Source organism: Bufo bufo, chromosome 1, assembly GCF_905171765.1.
Source record: "Bufo bufo chromosome 1, aBufBuf1.1, whole genome shotgun sequence".
Lineage (NCBI taxonomy): Eukaryota > Metazoa > Chordata > Amphibia > Anura > Bufonidae > Bufo > Bufo bufo.
In genome coordinates this window covers 610,089,023-610,108,010 of record NC_053389.1, presented here as the reverse complement: position 1 = coordinate 610,108,010, position 18,988 = coordinate 610,089,023, and the positions used below count along the sequence as shown (strand labels likewise).

The 18,988-nt window shown below is 46.0% G+C and overlaps 1 protein-coding gene across 1 annotated transcript in view; it reads right to left on the bottom strand.

The window, feature by feature from the left end:
* Positions 1–18,988, bottom strand: part of CA12 (carbonic anhydrase 12) — a 42,793-nt gene that overhangs the window by 20,277 nt on the left and 3,528 nt on the right. Inside the window, exon 2 of the mRNA XM_040413658.1 lies at positions 17,280–17,300. Within this exon, the coding sequence (XP_040269592.1) occupies positions 17,280–17,300 (21 nt within the window). The remainder of the gene's footprint in view (positions 1–17,279; positions 17,301–18,988) is intronic.

Genomic DNA, 18,988 nt, shown 5'->3' with positions numbered 1-18,988 from the left:
GAAACCACCTCAGCTTTTCTCATACATACATACATACATACATACATACTACACTCACCAGTAATCCGGTTTCCTGGAAGTCTCCATGACAGCACAAACTGAGATTGCCTTCCTCTGATAGGACAGGAAAAAGCACAGAGGTTAAAAACCCCACCCCCAATCGCCAGTGTATTATAACAGGACAAGGGGTAGGACGTAAAACTAGCCAAATAGTCTATTGACAAAGAAAAACAAGGGCGGGACAAAGTTGTGCTGTCATGGAGACTTCCAGGAAACCGGATTACCGGTGAGTGTAATACTCATTTCCCCAGTCGTCTCCATGACAGTACAAACTGAGAACTAACAAAGTAACTTAGGGGGGGGGGACGACGACGACTACAGCACCTAGGACTTTACGTCCAAAGGCCAAGTCCTCGTCAGCAAACACATCCACCCTATAATGCTTGGTGAAGGTGTGGGCCCTCTTCCAGTTAGCTGCCCTGCAGATCTGTTCTAACGAAGCAGAGGCTCTTTCAGCCCAAGAAGTGGAGACCGATCTAACTGAGTGGGCTCTAAGGGATGGAGGAGCCTCCCTACCGGCTTTATAGGCCTCGGAAATGGTGCATCTAATCCAGCGGGATATAGAGCCCTTAGCTGCCTTCCTCCCCTTATTTGGAACTGAAAACTGGATAAATAAATTCTTGTCGATACGCCACTCCTCTGTGGCGTGTAAATAATGAAGAACTGAACGCCTAACATCTAAATTGTGGAATCTAGATTCCTGCTAGTCTTTAGGGTTAGGAAAAAAAAAGACGGGATAACTATGTCTTGCGACCTATGAAAGGAGGAGACCACCTTGGGGAGAAAACCGGGGTCTAATTTGAAAAGGAGCTTGTCGTCTAGCACCTTGAGGAAGGGTTCCTGTATGGACAGGGCCTGGAGCTCGCAAACCCTCCTTGCGGAGGATATGGCCACTAGGAAGATGGTTTTCAAAGTGAGCCACTTAATAGATAGGGAGAGCAGAGGCTCAAACGGAACATCTGACAGCCCTAAAAAGGACGGTGTTGAGGTTCCATGGTGCAACCATATTCCTGACTCGGGGTTTTAGTCGATCTGCCGCTTTCAGGAATCTTGCTACCCAGGGGACCTCATAAAGGCTGGTATTAGAGGGCCCCCAAGGCAGACACCTGAACTCGCAATGTTAGGAGCAAGACCCAAATCCAGCCCATCCTGGAGGAATTCCAGGATAAGCGGGATATTAGGGGTGGACTGGTTGAACCTGACTCCGCCCCAGGAGGCGAACTTCCTCCAAACCTTGAGGTACGCTTTGGAGGTGTTGGACTTCCTACTGAGTAAGAGGGTCTTAACTACTCTTTCAGAGAGCCCTAGCAAGAGGGATTGCTCAGAATCCAAGCGGACAGCTTGAGGAGGTTGGTATTGGGGTGCGGTATGGGACCTTGGGTTAGAAGACCCTCCTCCGGCCGGAAACGAATGGGATCTTCCGGGCTGAGGGACCTGAGAAGCCCGAACCAGCTTCTCCTGGGCCAGAATGGGACCACCAGAATCAGTCTGCACCTTTCGGACTGAAACTTTTGGAGCACTCTTGGGATTACTGGTATCGGGGGAAAGGCGTAGACTAGGCCAGTCGTCCACCTCTGGGTAAAAGTCTATTGCCACACATGGGTCTCTTTGATTGAGGGAGAAGAAATTCTGAACCTTGCGATTCTTTGCTGACGAACAGGTCTAGGATGGGATTCCCCCAACGGTCCCGAATCTGTTGGAAAGCGGTCTGGGACAAAGACCACTCGCCTGGATCCAGACTTTGCCGACTGAGGTAATCCGCCTGGAGATTCAGGGATCCCTTTAGATGTACTGCCACAAGGGATTGTAGATTCCTTTCTGCCAAAAGGAAGATTCGGTCTGAGAGCCTCTGGAGATGACCGTGTCTTGTTCCTCCTTGGTGCTAGATAAATGCCACCGCAGTGGAATTGTCCGAATGGACCAGGACGTGGCGATTTTTGGCCTGTATTTGGATGGACCTGAGACCTTCCCACACCGCACTGAGTTCTCTGTAGTTGGAGGACATCCTTCTCTAGTCCTCGGACCAAATCCCTTGAAAAGTCTCCGAAGCCGTGAGGGCCCCCCAACCCCAAGAGCTGGCATCCGTCGTGAGGGAAAACACACTTTCCTGCCTCCATGGAACCCCCGATTCCAGGTTCTTGGTCTTGAGCCACCAGCCCAGTGAAGCCTTTACCTCCCGGGACACTGACAACCCCTGGTCCAGGGATGATCGATACCCGTTCCATTGTTTTAGAACCAGGTCTCGTATGGAATTGGGCCCAGGCTACCGAGGGGATGCAGGAGGTGAGATGGCCCAGCATTTCCATGCCCTGCCTTATTGAGCAACGGGACTGCTTGGTGAAGTGGAGGACCCTTGACCTCAGCTTCTGTACCTTTAGCAGAGGGAGAAAAGATTTTTGAAGAACTGAATCCAAGAGAATACCCAGGAATACCTTCCGATGGTCTGGGAACATGTCGGACTTCTCCCGGTTGATCAACCAGCCCAAGTTCTGGAGGCGCGAGAGAACCACTTGGATGTGTCTGTGAAGGAGATCTGAGGTTTCTGCTACTATTAGCAGGTCGTCTAGGTAAGGGACGATTATTATCCCCTCGTTGCTTAGGGAGGCTACGACCTCCGCCATCACCTTGGTGAATATGCGGGGTGCCGGTGATATGCCGAACGGGAGGCACTTGAACTGATAGTGGCAAACTGTCCCGCCTTGCTCCACCGCGAACCTCAGATATCTTCTGGAACGGACCTGTATTGGGATATGGAAGTATGCGTCGGAGAGGTCTATTGTAGCCATCATAGACCCTCTTTTGATGAGCTTCACCGCTGATTTGACTGTCTCCATCCTGAACTTGTGGTAGGTGATGTGTTTGTTCAGGGGTTTTGAATTTATGATGGTCCGAAAATTGCCATTTGATTTCCGGACCAGGAATAAGGGGGAATAGTGACCCCTCCCCAAATCTCTGGCAGGTACCTTTTCTACTGCCCCCAGGCATAATAAGTTTCTTACGCCCTCGGATAAGGGATACTCGAGGCCCCTGGTGAGCTTGGTCAGGACGAACCTCTGCGGAGGAAGGGAATCCAGTTCTATAGTGTAGCCATGTTCTACGATGCCTAATATATACGGATCCGTGATGGTTTGTTCCCAAACCCCCAGAAAGGAGCTGAGCCTTCCTCCGACCGGGATGATGTCATTGTTTTGATGAAGAGGGAGAGGGATCTCCCCTGTTGGGATTAAGGAAAAAACCTTTTCCTCTCCCGCCTCTCGTAAATCCGCGACCCTCGCGGCTCCTCCTATCGGACCTGGGATCCTGCTGGGGCCTCCGAAAAAACTGTCTCCTGGACTTGGATTTGTCCTCTGGAAAGCCCTTCTTACAGTCCGTGGCATTCTCAAGGATCTTGTCCAGGTCGGAGCCGAACACGTACTGACCGTGAAAGGGTAGAGCCATCAGCCTGTTTTTCGATACGGTGTCGCCCGACCAGGCTTTAAGCCATAGTACCCGTCTGGTGGTATTGGACAGAACCGCCGTGCGGGCAGAAAGCCTAACCGATTCTGCAGCGGCATCGGCAAGGAAGAAAGTAGCCTTCTTCAGAAGAGGAATACTATCCAGGATCTCCTCCCGAGGGGCTATTCGCTATATGGTGCTCTAGTTGTTCGAGCCACACTGCGAGTGTACGAGCCACACATGTCGCTGCTACCCCCGGTTTTAGGAGAGCTGCTGTAGCTTCCCAGGTTCTCTGGAGCAGACTCTCGGCTTTCCTATCTAGAGGGTCCTTGAGCTGTGCTGCGTCCTGAAACGGAAGGACCGTTCGTTTCGCTACCTTAGCGACGGGAGCATCCACCCTGGGAATGGCCTCCCAGTCGGCACAGTTCGCTTCGTTGAAGGGGTATCGCCTTTTGAGGCCCCGTAGGATAAAGGAACCCTTCTCTGGCTTCTCCCATTCTGCCCGTATCATCTTCTGGATATTGTCCGGGACCACCGATTTGTGCCTCTCCCCTAAACCCCCGAAAATCTCCTCCTGGACTGACTTGGATCTCTTAGGGACCTCCATCTTAATAGTAGCCCTGATGGTTCGGATCAATTCTTCTATATCCTCTGGGTTAAAGAGGAATCTCCTGTACTCACTACTTTCCTCCAATTCCTGAGATCTACCCGAAGTCCCCGCATCTGACAAGACAGAGTCGGCCGAGTCCAGCTCACTCCCGGAGTAGTCCAGGCCTCTGACCGGGCTGGGGTATAGGGGAGGCAGGGGGGTCCCTAGCGGCCAACGCTGATTGGACCTCCGTTCTGACCAGAGTCTTGATCTCCTCCATGAAGCTAGAGGACTCTGCCTTCACCACGGTAGAGGTGCAGTCCTTACATAGTAACTTGGACCCTGAGGAAGCAAGGCGCTTAGAACAGACGCTGCACTTCCTGGGTCTGGATTTAACGGAGGAGGAAGACTCCTTTTCTCCCTGAAACACCAAGTGAGGAAAGGGTCAACCACTGCAGGGAAAAATAAACAATATGAAAGGGTGCCAGCAGGCTACTCACACCGCCCAGAGTGGTAGGGGGCTCAGGAACAGAGCCAGTGGTGGTAGGGGCGCTCATCTTCGCAGCTCCCGTCCACTTGCGTTGCTGTCCGCAGGTAGGGTGACCGTGGAGACCTCAGATCGGCAGAATCGGCTTTCCTTTTTGAATTTGGCGCCGGCCGAGGCCTCCGTGACATCACGACGCTGGCCACGCCTCCCGGCGTCATCACCCGGCGACTGGAGGGAAGCGCGTCACAGCGTCGCTCCAGCCGCCCTACCTCACTGCTTTAAGCCCGCCTGGGCCGCCGCAGAGGGAACTTCGCCGGGATCACCATAAGTGAGGGTGACCCGGGCATAGACCGAGCCTGGAGGAGGGAGAGCCGGACCCCGGAACCGACCTCCAGTCTAACAAGTGACACCCCGCCGTAGCAGGATGAGAAGAAAACAGTAAAAATAGAAAATAGAAAGCTAGGAAACCCAGAAGGGCTCCCAGCACCTCTCTGGCATTCCTTCCTTGACAGGACAGGAAAAAACACTGGCGATGAGGGGTGGGTGTGGGGTTTTTAACCTCTCTGTGCTTTTTCCTGTCCTATCAGAGGAAGGCAATCTCAGTTTGTGCTGTCATGGAGACGACTGGGGAAAGACTTACATTACTCTTACCGGTAATCGTTTTTTCCCTTTAGCCTCCACAACGGCAGTAAACATGGAGATTATCCCGCCTTCTCAGGGACAGGAAACAGCTTTGTGGATCAGCCCATATAAGGCCCCCTCCCTCTTACCTCTCCAGTTAGTAACCTAGTACTCAGAGATAAATGCAAGGAAGGTTTAATAAAGAACAAAAGTAACAAAATATCAGAGCCAGTCTGCTCTAACTTAGAAGAACATATATTTCATCAAATAGAATATACACATAAGTATTTATACGTATTAAATAATGTATATCTATATATAGTAGATTTATTTATTTTTTGGGGGGGAATTCCTCCTGCCGTTGTGGAGGCTAAAGGGAAAAAACGATTACCAGTAAGAGTAATGTAAGTCTTTTCCCTACGCCTCCACAACGGCAGTAAACATGGAGGAAGTAACATAGGATAACAGCCTAGGGTGGGACAACTGCAGATAGGACCCTCCGCCCAAAGGCTAAATCCCTATTTGCAGAAAACATCTAATCTGTAATGTCTAAAAAATGTACATGGATTGGACCATGTGGCTGCACGGCAGATGTCCTCTAAGGAAGCTGAAGCACCCTCGGCCCAGGATGTGGCTAGGGCCCTGGTAGAGTGAGCTTTGAGAAACGGTGGAGGAGGAACACCTTCTGTCTGGTAGGCTAGATAGATACAGGACTTGATCCATCTTGATATTGAAGTCTTGCTGGCCGCTTTTCCCTTCAACATGCCCAGGTATTGAATTAGAAGTTGATTAGTCTTCCTAATCTCCTTAGTGGCTTCCAGGTATTGGAGGACACATCTCCTGACGTCCAGGTTATGAAGAAGTCTCTCTTTTTCGTTCTTTGCTGCGAGGCCTTTATCCAACCCTGCTTGGAGAAAGTCCAGTATGAGGGACATCTGAGGTTCTCCTGACGGGTCGTATTTATCCTTCCCGAAGAGTAGAAAGGATTTCCAGGCCCTTAGATATATTTTCGAGGTGACCGGTTTCCTACTAAGAAGTAAGGTGGAGATCACTTTCCCGGAGAAACCTTTTTTCCTCAGGATGTTTCTTTCAGCCTCCAGGCCGTCAGACGGAGTTGGGTGACTTGAGGATGAGAAACCGGACCCTGAAGTAGAAGGTCTGGGCGAGGAGGGAGGATCCAGAATTCTTCTCCTGCTAGAATCTTCAGGATCGGAAACCATGATCTGCGGGGCCAAAATGGAGTGATCAGGATGATTCGTACTCTTTCTTCCAAGATCTTTGCTATGACCCGCTGTATGAGGGAGAATGGTGGGAATGCATATAACAGGACTGGTGGCCAGGGTACCGAGAGCGCATCCACCTTTAAGGGTTGATCTTCTACTGCCAGAGAGTATAAATTCGGAACCGGTTTGTTTTTTCTTCTGGCGAACAGGTCGATCTTCGGCGTTCCCCACCTGGAACAGATCTGCTTGAATACCTGAGGGTTTAGCATCCTCTCTCCTGCGTTTAGCTGGTCCCGGCTGAGGAAGTCCGCCACCTGATTCTCTTTTCCTCTCACATGGGCTGCTGAAGGGACTGAATATTCTTTTCTGCCCAACTGAAGATTTTTCTCACCACCAGGGCTAGCGATAGGCTTCTTGTGCCGCCCTGTTTGTTCAGGTACGCCACTGTTGTAGAGTTGTCCGACAAGATCTTTACATTCCTCTGCAGGAGGGAGGGTGTAAATGTTTTCAGGGCTTCCCAAACCGCGGACAATTCTCTCTTGTTGGAGGAGGCTTTTTTCAGAACAAGACTCCACTGGCCTTGAGCTAGTTTCCCTTCCATGTGGGCTCCCCATCCTTGTTGGCTGGCGTCTGTAGTAATAACTACGTGGTCTGATGGTCTCCAGGGTACTCCTTTCAAAAGATTTTTCCGATCTGCCCACCAATTCAAGGATGTCTTTACCGCCTGAGGGATTTTTACCTTCTTGTTTAAGGATGTCTGTTTTTTGTCCCAGGTCCTTAAGAGAAATGATTGGAGGGTCCTTGAGTGGAACTGTGCCCACTTTACTGAAGGGATAGTGGATGTCATTAGACCCAGGATGACTATCATCTCTCTGAAAGAGACCAAGCTCTGTCTCTGAAATTTTCTCACTGTCGTGATCAGGAAATCTTGTTTCTGCAGAGGAAGAAAAGAGATCATTTTCTCAGAGTCCAACAGTACTCCTAGAAAGTTTATCTGGGTTGAGGGTATGAGACAGGATTTTTCCGTATTTATTATCCACCCCAGGTTGGTAAGTGTGGTCCGGATTGTCTGGAGCTGCAGGAGCAACTGATACGATGATGGGGCTGCTATTAGGAAATCGTCTAGATACGGAAAAAATAGAATTTCCTTTAGGTGAAAGAACTTGGATACTTCTGTTATGACCTTTGTGAAAAGCCTTAGGGCTGAGCTGAGACCAAACGGAAGTACCCGGAACTGGAAGTGGCATAGCTCTCCCTTGAACCATGTCGCCAGTCTCAGAAATTTCTGATCCTCCTTTCTGATGGGTATATGGTAGTAGGCATCTGCCAAATCTAATGTCACCATGGCGCCGCTTTTTGGGATCAGGCTGATGACTGTCTTTATGGTTTCCATCTTGAACTTTTTGTATATGATGTATTTGTTTAACATCTTCAGGTTTATTATTAATCTGAACGATCCGTTTGGTTTCTTTATCAAGAAGATCGGGGAGTAAAACCCTTTCCCCTGTTCCTGCTTTGGGACTGGGATGATGGCCCCTTTCTCCAGCAGAAGTCTCAACTGATGATCCATAGTTTGTTGGATTATCTCCCCCGGACGAGGGTTCTCCATATATCTGTCTGGTGGGCAGGTTTTTAACTCTAGACTGTACCCGTTTTTTATGACTGACAGAACCCATGGAGAGGCCTGGATATTTACCCAGGCAGGATAGAATTGGGACAGTCTTCCTCCCACTACGCTTTTGGCATCATTGAGTAGAGGTGTGGGCCGATTTGTCAGGGTTAAACAGGAACCCTCTGCCTTTACCCCTATTGGACTGCCAGGCTGGTCTAGTGTCCCTTCTTTTTTGGTCCGGCCTACCCCGCTTCTGGGACCGAAAGGACCGCCTTTGTTGAAAAATTTTTGATTCTGTAGGAAAGCCCTTTTTTCTATCTGAAGCTTTCTCTAGAATGTCGTCCAAGGCCGTATCGAACACCCTATCTCCCTCACATGGCAGAGTGCACAGCTTGTTCTTGGAGGCTGTGTCACCGGACCAGGTGCGTAACCATACTGCTCTTCTAGCAGAGTTAGAGAGGGCAGCAGATCTGGCTGAAAGCTTCACTATGTCTGCTGACGCGTCTGCCATAAAATTAGCGGTCTGTTTTAGCATAGGTATAGAAGCTAGGATGTCTTCTCGTGGAGTGCCTGACTCTAGATGTTCCTCCAACTGTCCCAACCAAAGGCCCAGGGTTCTCGCCGTATAAGTTGCAGAGATCCCTGGTCTTAGAGTGGCCGTAGAGGATTCCCACATCTTTTTAAGGAGGTTTTCACATCTTTTGTCCATTGGATCTTTAAGAAGGCCGAGGTCTTCAAATGGAAGGGCAGTTTTTTTGGAGATTCTTGCTACTGGGGCATCTACTTTGGGGGTCTTATCCCAGGCCACAGAATCTTCTTCCGCGAAAGGGTATTTTCTCTTTAACCACTTAGAGGCGGATTGTTTTTTCTCAGGGTCTCTCCATTCTGAGTGTATTAAAGCTCGGATGTTAGGGTGGACGGGAAAGACTCATTTTTTCTTGTCCCCTAATCCAGCAAACAATTGGTCCTGAACTGAAAGGGGTTCTCTGGGCTCTTCCAGGCTTATTGTAGCCCTAATGGTTTTCAGTAGGGAATTCGTCTCCTCAACTGAACAGAGAGGTTTACCGCCTGCTTGATCTGAAATATCAGAGTCAGACCCAGAGGAAATTTCACCTTCATCCAGGTCAGAGTCCTGCACATTAGAGACTATGGCTCCTGAGGTAGATGGTCTGGGAGACAATGTAGATAACTTAGCTTCTACAGCTGCACCCACTTCTTCTCTGATTATGGTTTTCAGACTTTCAATTAAAGATGGGGTCTCTTCTGACACAACCTTGTCACAACACTTTTGGCACAATGATTTCTTGTATGTACCAGACAGCGATTTCTTGCACATTACGCATTTTTTCTTCAAAGGTGGATCCTTTTTTGAGGATTCTTTACCCTGAGAGACACAAAATTGGAGAGGAAAGTTTTATCCTTAGTCTCTAAAGAGAAGGGTAAAGAACCACCACCAAGGAGACCCCCATACAGGATAAGGCACCCTGTTATTTAGTAATGGGAGGAGGCTTACCGGGCTAGAGGGCCTGGAGGAATCTGTGGGCCGCCTGGGCGAATCGTCAGCTTGCTGGGACATTCTCAGGAGAAGAGCGCAAGAGCTGCATGGAACGCCGGCAGCCGCGCTCTTTTACTTCCTGGTTCCCACCGATGACGACATTATGCTCCGCCCCCCCTCGCGTCACGCGCCGGCCTCCGACGTCACATAGAATTCAACTGCCGGCGCACGCGCATAGGGGAAATGTGTGGGGAGCGCTCCCAGGCCCAGGAACGCTCCCCCGGCTCGCAGAAACAGGGCCGGTCCGCACTGGACGCGGGTCCAAAGCCCGGGGTGGCCAGCAACGCTGGGCTTAAACCACAGGGAAGGAGGAACTTCTTGCAGAGTTCCGCGACCCTATCCCCTGCCTCAGCCCTCCGGCCAGAGCCGGGATAACAAACCGAAAAGGCTGGGCGCGTGACTGATCCATCCGGCAAGTCCTGACCTTCTGAGGGACAGGAAAACAACTGGAGAGGTAAGAGGGAGAGGGCCTTATATGGGCTGATCCACAAAGCTGTTTCCTGTCCCTGAGAAGGCTGGATAATCTATGTTTACTGCCGTTGTGGAGGCGTAGGGAAAATATATATTACACATACATACATACAGTACAGACCAAAAGTTTGGACACCCCTTCTCATTCAAAGAGTTTTCTTTATTTTCATGACTATGAAGGCATCAAAACTATGAATTAACACATGTGGAATTATATACATAACAAACAAGTGTGAAACAACTGAAAATATGTCATATTCTAGGTTCTTCAAAGTAGCCATCTTTTGCTTTGATTACTGCTTTGCACACTCTTGGCATTCTCTTGATGAGCTTCAAGAGGTAGTCCCCTGAAATGGTCAGCTGTGTATCCACCTGACTTCTCCTCAACGCCACTGATGGTCCCAACCCCATTTATAAGGCAAGAAATCCCACTTATTAAACCTGACAGGGCACACCTGTGAAGTGAAAACCATTTCAGGGGACTACCTCTTGAAGCTCATCAAGAGAATGCCAAGAGTGTGCAAAGCAGTAATCAAAGCAAAAAGGTGGCTACTTTGAAGAACCTAGAATATGACATATTTTCAGTTGTTTCACACTTGTTTGTTATGTATATAATTCCACATGTGTTAATTCATAGTTTTGATGCCTTCAGTGTGAATCTACAATTTTCATAGTCATGAAAATAAAAACTCTTTGAATGAGAAGGTGTGTCCAAACTTTTGGTCTGTACTGTGTGTATAATTATATTTGCATGCAGTTAATGTATAACCTGTAAGAGGCATATAGCTGAAGTATTGTATATGCAGAGTTACTGTATAACGAAGGCTTTTCCCTCACCTATTAGCAAGTTTTACTACAGGACACAGAGAAATTATGGGCTATTGTAAAGCTGTCCCTTTTCTCCAGGAATGAAATAAATGGTCTTGTATTGTGAAAACGAAACAGGGGAGAAAAAAAAAGAAGCCATTTGATGGGTGTGATGTAGAGTGCATTGAGGACGATGATTGATGGTTACATAGCTGCAGCACAGTGAACACAAACATCACCCTGATGCTAGCAACAGGGCAGGACTAGAACATACTTAGGAAAGTTGTGCAGCATAGTAGTTGGGAATAGCCATTACACCTGCTTGCACACCAAGTAAAACTACAGGTACATCTGAATAGATTAGAATATCAAAAAGTTAAATTTCAGCAATTCAATTCAAAAAGTGAAATTCATATTATATAGATTCATTACACAGAGTGATCTATTTGAAGCATTTATTTATTTTAATGTTGACGATTATGGCTTTCAGCTAATGAAAAGCCAAAAGTTAGTATCTCAGAAAAAATACAGAAATATTGGCCCTACTGAAAAGTATGTACAGTATATGCACTCAATACTTGGTCAGGGCCCCTTTTGCATGAATTATTGCATCAATGCAGCGTGGCAGGGAGGCGATCAGCCTGTGGCTCTGTTGAGGTGTTATGGAAGCCCACGTTGCTTCGATAGCGGCCTTCAGCGCGCCTGCATTGTTGGGTCTGGTGTCTCATCTTCATCTTGATGATACCCCATAGATTCTCTATAGGGTTTAGGTCAGGCAAGTTAGCTGGACAATCGAGCACAGTGATACCATGGTTACTAAATCAGGTTTTGGTACTTTTGGCAATGTGGGCAGGTGCCAAGTGCTGCTGGAAAATGGAATCAGCATCTCCATAAATCTTTTCAGCAGAGGGAAGCATGAAGTGCTTTACAATTTACTGGAAGATGGGTGTGCTGACCTTTGGACTTAATATAACACAGTGGACCAACACCAGCAGATGACATGGCTTTACAAACCATCATTGACTGTGGAAACCTCACACTGGACCTCAAGCAACTGAGATTGTGTGCCTCTACTTCCTCCAGACTATGGGACCTTGATTTCCAATTAAAATGCAAAATTTTGTATTATCTGAAAACATCTTACCTGGGCTAAGGAGAAACAGGACTGGACTGTTGCTCCTTAGGCCAGGTATGAGGCTTCTGACGTAGTCTCTGGGTCATGAGTGGCTTGACACAAGGAATGCGACAGTTGTAGCCCATGTCCTGGATACATTTGTGTGTAGTGGCTCTTGAAGCACCGACTCCAGCCGCAGTCCACTCCTTATGAATCTTTCCCAAATTCTTGAATGGCCTTTTCTTGACAATCATTTCAAGGCTGAGGTTATCCCTGTTGCTTGTGCACCTTTTTCCTACAACACATTTCCACTCAACCTTCCATTAATATGCTTGGATACACCATCTTTAGCAATGACCTTTTTTGGCTTACCCCATTTGTGGAGGGTGTCAATGACTGTCTTCTGCCATTTAAAGGCAGGGGTTTGCAGGTGTTGTGTCGATTAGCTGAATAGAGGTGACACCCCAAGTCTACAATATTGAACTTTTTCACAATATTCTAATTTTCTGTGATTGTGACTTTTGGGTTTTATTAGCTGTAAGCCATAATCAATATTAAAAGAAATAAATGCTGGGGGGGCGTGGCTGAGCAGCCGAGGGACATGGCAGCCTGATTCAGAGCTCCTGCAAAGCGTTCCTGTCCTGCAAGACCCCTTCAAACATCTCTGAGATTGAGGATTTTCTCACATCCCTAGCATTGTCATCCCTCAAACAGCAACAAGACTCCTTATGCAAGCATATAACCCCACAGGAGATCTCATAATAGGACAACTACCTCACCATAAAAGCTCTGGCCCAGATGGCCTCTCCAACTCCTATTACAAGGTATATTCATATTCTCACCCTCAATCTTCATGCATCCCTGTCTCGTGTTGTGACTGAGGGAAAGATGCCCAACGATTTGTAACCCTTCCAAAACCAGGAAAAGAACCATCAGTCCCACAAAACTTCCGACCAATTTCCTTGTTGAATACGGACCTCAAGATCTAAGCAAAAATACTTGCGAACAGACTGGCCAACATCATACCATCATTAGTGGCCCCAGACCAGGTAGGATTTGTGCAGGGAAGACAGATTACAGATAACTCTAGAAGAGTGCTAAACCTAATTGATTTAATCAACCGGTCTTCAGTGCCTGTGGTGTTTGTCACCCTGGATGCTGAGAAGGCATTTGACCGGGTGAATTGGTCATTTGTCTTCTCGGTGCTCTGCACTATGGGCTTCCCAGGGCAAATGGAAAACAGCAATTAAAGCTCTATGTACTAGGCAGTCTGCCCGAGTACTGGACAATGGAGCATTATCTGATCCATTCCCTTTATCAAACGGCACGAGACAAGGATGCCCCGTCGCCCCTCATATTTATACTATCACTGGAGCCTTTAGCTCAAGCAATCCGCCAGGCGACTGACAGAGGGGGTGCAGATCGGGGACAGACAACACCGTCTGTCACTTTATGCGGACGATATAATCCTCACTCTAACAAACCCTGCATTATCCTAAAACTCAATAATGAGAATCATCCGCTCATATATAAAGTAAATGAAGGCAAATCTCAGGCTCTTCCCTTCGGGCTATTGCATAAGTCATAAGAGCATCTAAAGTTGCAATTCCCATTAGATTGGCAGGAATCTGAAGTACAGTACTTGGGTTTCCGGGTCACCTCTACCCCCCCCCCCCCCCCCAGAGTCTATATAGAGCTAATTTCCCTCCGCTCCTTTCATCATTACAGACAGATCTAGATAATATGGCCAAGACTGAATCATGGCCGGGTCGCATTGCTGCTTTTCAACATATACTCCCTAAGCTGTTGTATTTGTTTAGGACCATACCTATACCACTCCCTACTTCCTTCTTCAATTCCACCAATAGAATGTTTAACAAATTCATCTGGAACAAAAAAAGGCCACGTATAGCTAAAAGCATTATGAGTAGATATAGACGATGTGGTGGTTTGAGTCTACCTAGCATTCTTGATTACTATCTAGCCTCGAGAATTAACCAGCTGAGGGACTGGTGGGTGGGGGATACAGCCAAACATTGGGTAAATATTGAGCAAACACAAGCTCCAGCGCAAAACCTGCAGGCACTACTTATGGCATTTCTGCATGAAGATTTTTCTAGCTCTATATCCCCTTATTTCATATCCACCTCTGTAGCCCTTTGGAAAACTTACCATGAAAAAGGGAAAGGTACACCAATCCCTATGGCCCATCTTACGCCGGTCGATTCCCTACAAAGCCTTATTCGGGACTTGTCTTTAAAGTCCTAGAAAGAGAGGGGCATTGATAAAGTGGAAGACCTACTGATTCAATCTTCCTACTGATTCAATCTTTCTTAAAGTCCTTCGTAGAACTACAAAAGATATAACATCCCACATCAAGAATTTTATAAATACCTAATAATCAGGCATTTTTTGAACAGAAACCCTACATTCATAAATAGGGGGAATCTACAGCTTCTAAAACAATGGTCCTTAGCAAATGCTATACCGACAGGGATTAAACCGAGTCAAATCTTTCCAGGTTCATCTCATGTCTGTTGGAGAGGGATGCTTCTTCATATACTGTGGGAATGTCCCAAGATATCCGACTTGTGGTCCCGGGTATTTAATGCTATATCTGGTGTGGCTGGATGTCGGATGGCCCCAGACCTAGCCCTATTATTGATCTTCAAAAGATACCGCATGGTTTCCAGACAATTGCGATGTACTTGTTCCTTGCCACCAAGCTTGCAGTCAAAGTGGAAAAGCACGGCTATTCCTGCCCATCAGGAAATTGCGAGAGCTGTGGAGGTAACACGTTCGTATGAAAAAATGACAGCTCAAAAAACTTCACACTCAAAAAATATGAAATAGATTGGACAAACTGGGGCTGTCTATATCCAGCGGCAACCATTGCATAGGACTTTGGTGGTGGAAGGTGTCGAGAAGTAGGGAGGGATACTGCTTGATTCTATTTTGTTAGCTTAGGATGAAACATGATGTTTTGGAAATACTTATGGCAATTCTCTACATGTTCTTTTCTTTTTCTGTTTGTTCATTAATCAGAACAATAGATAATGCTCACACATACCATCCTCATGTCGGATTATGATTGATAATTCCTTGTTCAGAGCTATATGCTTATGTTTTTGTGCAAGAGCAAATTTCAGCAAGACAAATAAATGCTTGAAAAAGGATCTGCATGTAATGAATCTTTACAATATAGAGGTTCACTTTTTGAATTGAATTACTGAAATAAATTAAACTTTGATATTCTAATTTATTGAGATGCACCTAGACATGGCAAGCTAAGGAAGAGGAAAGGTTAGTTGACTTACTGTTCCATCATGAAAAACAAATCAGTTCCGATTCAGGACATTTTAGACTTTCAGGACTAGATCGTTTTTAGCACGGGTAGTCCCAAGTTTACATGAAGGCCTGGAAACCTGTTCTTCCTAGCTTAAAGGGATTGTGCAAGAACACACAACAAGCGGATCTGGTCTCAGTCACTGCCAGAGATTGGCTGTAGCAATGACAAACTAGTATTGTTATTAGGTTGGGGACTGATTGGTGGTCAGAAAGTACCAGCAGGAACATTTTTCATACTCCAGCGGGAGCTTGTACAGAGCTGTAATATGGCCATGTGCATGAGCCTCTACAATCCTAGACTCTACACTACCTGAAGAAAAGTTGGAGAATGGGTATTAAGAAATTAAGCAAACATCTGATGGTTTCTGTTGGCAGTCATTTTGTACTCCATTGTTCACAAGTGTACCAGTATGAATGGAACAATGTTTTTGGATCAGATTTGAACAAGGAAAGACATGAACCTGACTGTTATCATGACATTTGTACATCGCTATTGGAATGTGCATGCATGGCTAAATTGATTGAAGTTAAGATAAACCAAAGGGAACATTGATGTAAAACACATCAACACAATGACTGCACAATTGAAGGTACAATTAGAGCGTAGGACTAATGCCAGCCATACACAGATTGTTGGCAAGTCACACCAAAACTGGTCAAGTTCAGGCACTTTTCATCTAATGTGCATTGTCAGCTTAAACGGGGTTATCAACAGCATACTTTTTTTTTTTTACTCAAAATTTTTATTTGTTTCAAATAAAAGCGATTACAATTCCTTAACATTGTTTGTAGTAATACATCATCTGAATACATCAACGTGAACAGATAATGCTCTGAGTGAAGTTATCGTTCACCAACATGACAGCATAATTTGACCTGCTGTGTAGATTTTTAATCTGCCATATGTCAGTTTAGGTTGTGGATCCCCACCATGGATTTCACCCTTTGCAATGGAAGGGAAGAAATCAGCAGCAGATTCACTGCAGAAAAGCTGTGTGGTAATACCCTTAGAGGGGTGGATGTAATTAAACAGCCTTCATAGACCGTAAGAGCGCAATCTGCATTTCAGCATTCAGTCAGTGATATGAGGGTGAAGAATATAATCCAAATCACACTTAATCAAACTTTCATATAAAGGCAAGACAAATATTTGTGGTAAAGTTAGGCAATTTTTTCCTAACAGCATTGGTCACATTTTCTTGTACTCTGCTTACCCCCCAGCTTCCATAACTGTATAAATGCCCATAAACACAGCTCTGCCAATAATGGCCATCCAGCTTCTAAGGGATCCCGTATCCTGGACCAACTTTAAGAGCATTTCTGACTATAAGGACTATTTGCCCATGGATGCAATTAGATACTTTATGTAAATACACTACATTAAAAAGGTATTAAGTGCCATTTTCATCACCACACAAGGTCCTGCTAAGGAAACATGATCCACTATGGCAAAATACCAAATTCAAGTAGCTCATAGTTTGGACACTACTTCTCTCCAGTGAGGTGCTTGCATTCTCTATTCACTCTTGTAAAGTCCAGAATACTGAGAACGGTATGGCAGTGTTCAGAGAGTGCACCCAAGTTTTGGCTTTTCCCATAAACTTCCATGCAACATCTGGAGAGTTTTATTTTTATTTTTTTGCCTAGAAATTGCCAGCCACCAAACCCCCCCATCAAAAACACAAAGCTGCACTCACATGGGCAAAATCTGCCAGACTTTTTCCATTGTGTCATCTACATTCAAAACACAGTCGACAGCTTTCCATTGATGTCAATGTGAAAAACCCAATCATGTGCACATGGTATTTTTTCAGCAGCGGATATTAAAAACGCCGGCTACTAATTTTTCTGCTGTGGTTTTTACCATGAGAACACAGCCGTAGATACAAAAAACAAAAGACACACAACACGTTTTTCACATGTACCACTACAAAAACAATACCAGGTTTGTACTCACCAGTATATCCCCAACTTTGTCCTGCAAAGCAAAGGGAACAGGTTATTTTTTAAGTCATCCTATCAGATCGGATACATCACTAAACAGGTCACTACACGTTAACAAAATGCTACCATTGTTAAAAGGGGTTGTCCTACAAATGTAAGACTTTTTAACTCATTTATCTGCTTATGACCACTTATGGCAGTATTTTTCATCAGCATTTTTAAATTAAAACTAGGAGTGCATCCACAATACAGAAGAGGCACATCTTTCCATTATACGCTCATTTTAGCTTACAAATACTGATCAAATACCGTCAGTGTGAAAGTGGCCTGTTTTTTTTGTTTCTGTGGGTGGGCAGTAGCTCTCATGATGAGATCATAAAACACCTACATATCAGGATGCATTGCAAATAGCCCTTGTTAACTCCTTCCTCCCGGTACATAATCTTGTATACATATGGTATGTAACGCCTCCGCAATGTTCTTCTACACTGTACAGAGGGAGCAATAGAAAAATATTTCTATGAATTTTAAAGTAGGGATGAATGAGACGTGTCCTGACCACTTCACTGTGAGATCACCACTAGAGATGTGCGAGGCGAAGTTGATGAAGTGGAATTCGATCCGAATTTCAGGAAAAATTTGATTCACACCAAATCCGAATTTCCTCACACTTCGAGGTAACAAAACGCATTTTTTCCTAAAATAGCTGCTGCACGTGTGAGGACATGGAGCAAGGAAATATGGGAAGGCAGGATCACCCATAATGCCATGCATGCAGCCAATCAGCAGCCAGCCCTGTGATGTCACAGCCCTATAAATAACCTCAGCCATCTTGGATTCTGCCGTTTTCCAGTGTACTTAGTGCAGGGAGAGATGCCAGCAGGCGCTAGGGACAGTGCTAGGAAAAACTTCATTGTGCTAAAAAAAAAAAAAAAAACTATTTACAAGTGCAGAGAAAGATTATTCAAGGTGTAGGTAAAGGATAGGGAGGAATCATTCCACAGCATTTATGGATGTAGCAGGGTTAACACACATGGCTTTTGTTTCAAGATAACTCAAATTCTTAACTCATCGCGTTAAGAGTGTGTGTGTTACCCCTGCTACATCTGTATGTTGAACAGGGTTCAGTAGGAGAGGTTACAGCCTGGGTAAGGCCTCATGCACTCGGCCATTGCTTGGGTCCGCATCCGAGCCGCCGTTTTGGCGGCTCGGATGCGGACCCATTCACTTCAATGGGGCCGCAAAAGATGCGGACAGCTCCGTTCCGCGGCCCCGTTAAAAAAAAAAATATATATATATATATATATATATATATATATATATATATATATATATATATATATATATATATATATATATACACACACACACACACACATGTCCTATTCTTGTCCGCGCTTTGCGGACAAGAATAGGCATTTATATTGACTGCCGCCCGTTCCGTAAATTGCGGAAGGCACACGGGCGACTTCCCTTTTTTTGCGGATCTGCGGTTTGCAGACCCCAAAAAAAGGTACAGGCGTGTGCATGAGGCCTAATAGGAACAATCCTATTACACCTTGCTGCATTGACTGGGGATCCAAATTGCCATTATACAGCTCTGTAATTCCAGCAAACCATTCTTATAAGGCCTCATGCACACGACCGCTTTGGTCCACATCCGAGCCGGCGTTTTTGCGGCTCGGATGCGGACCCATTCACTTCAATGGGGCCGCAAAAGAT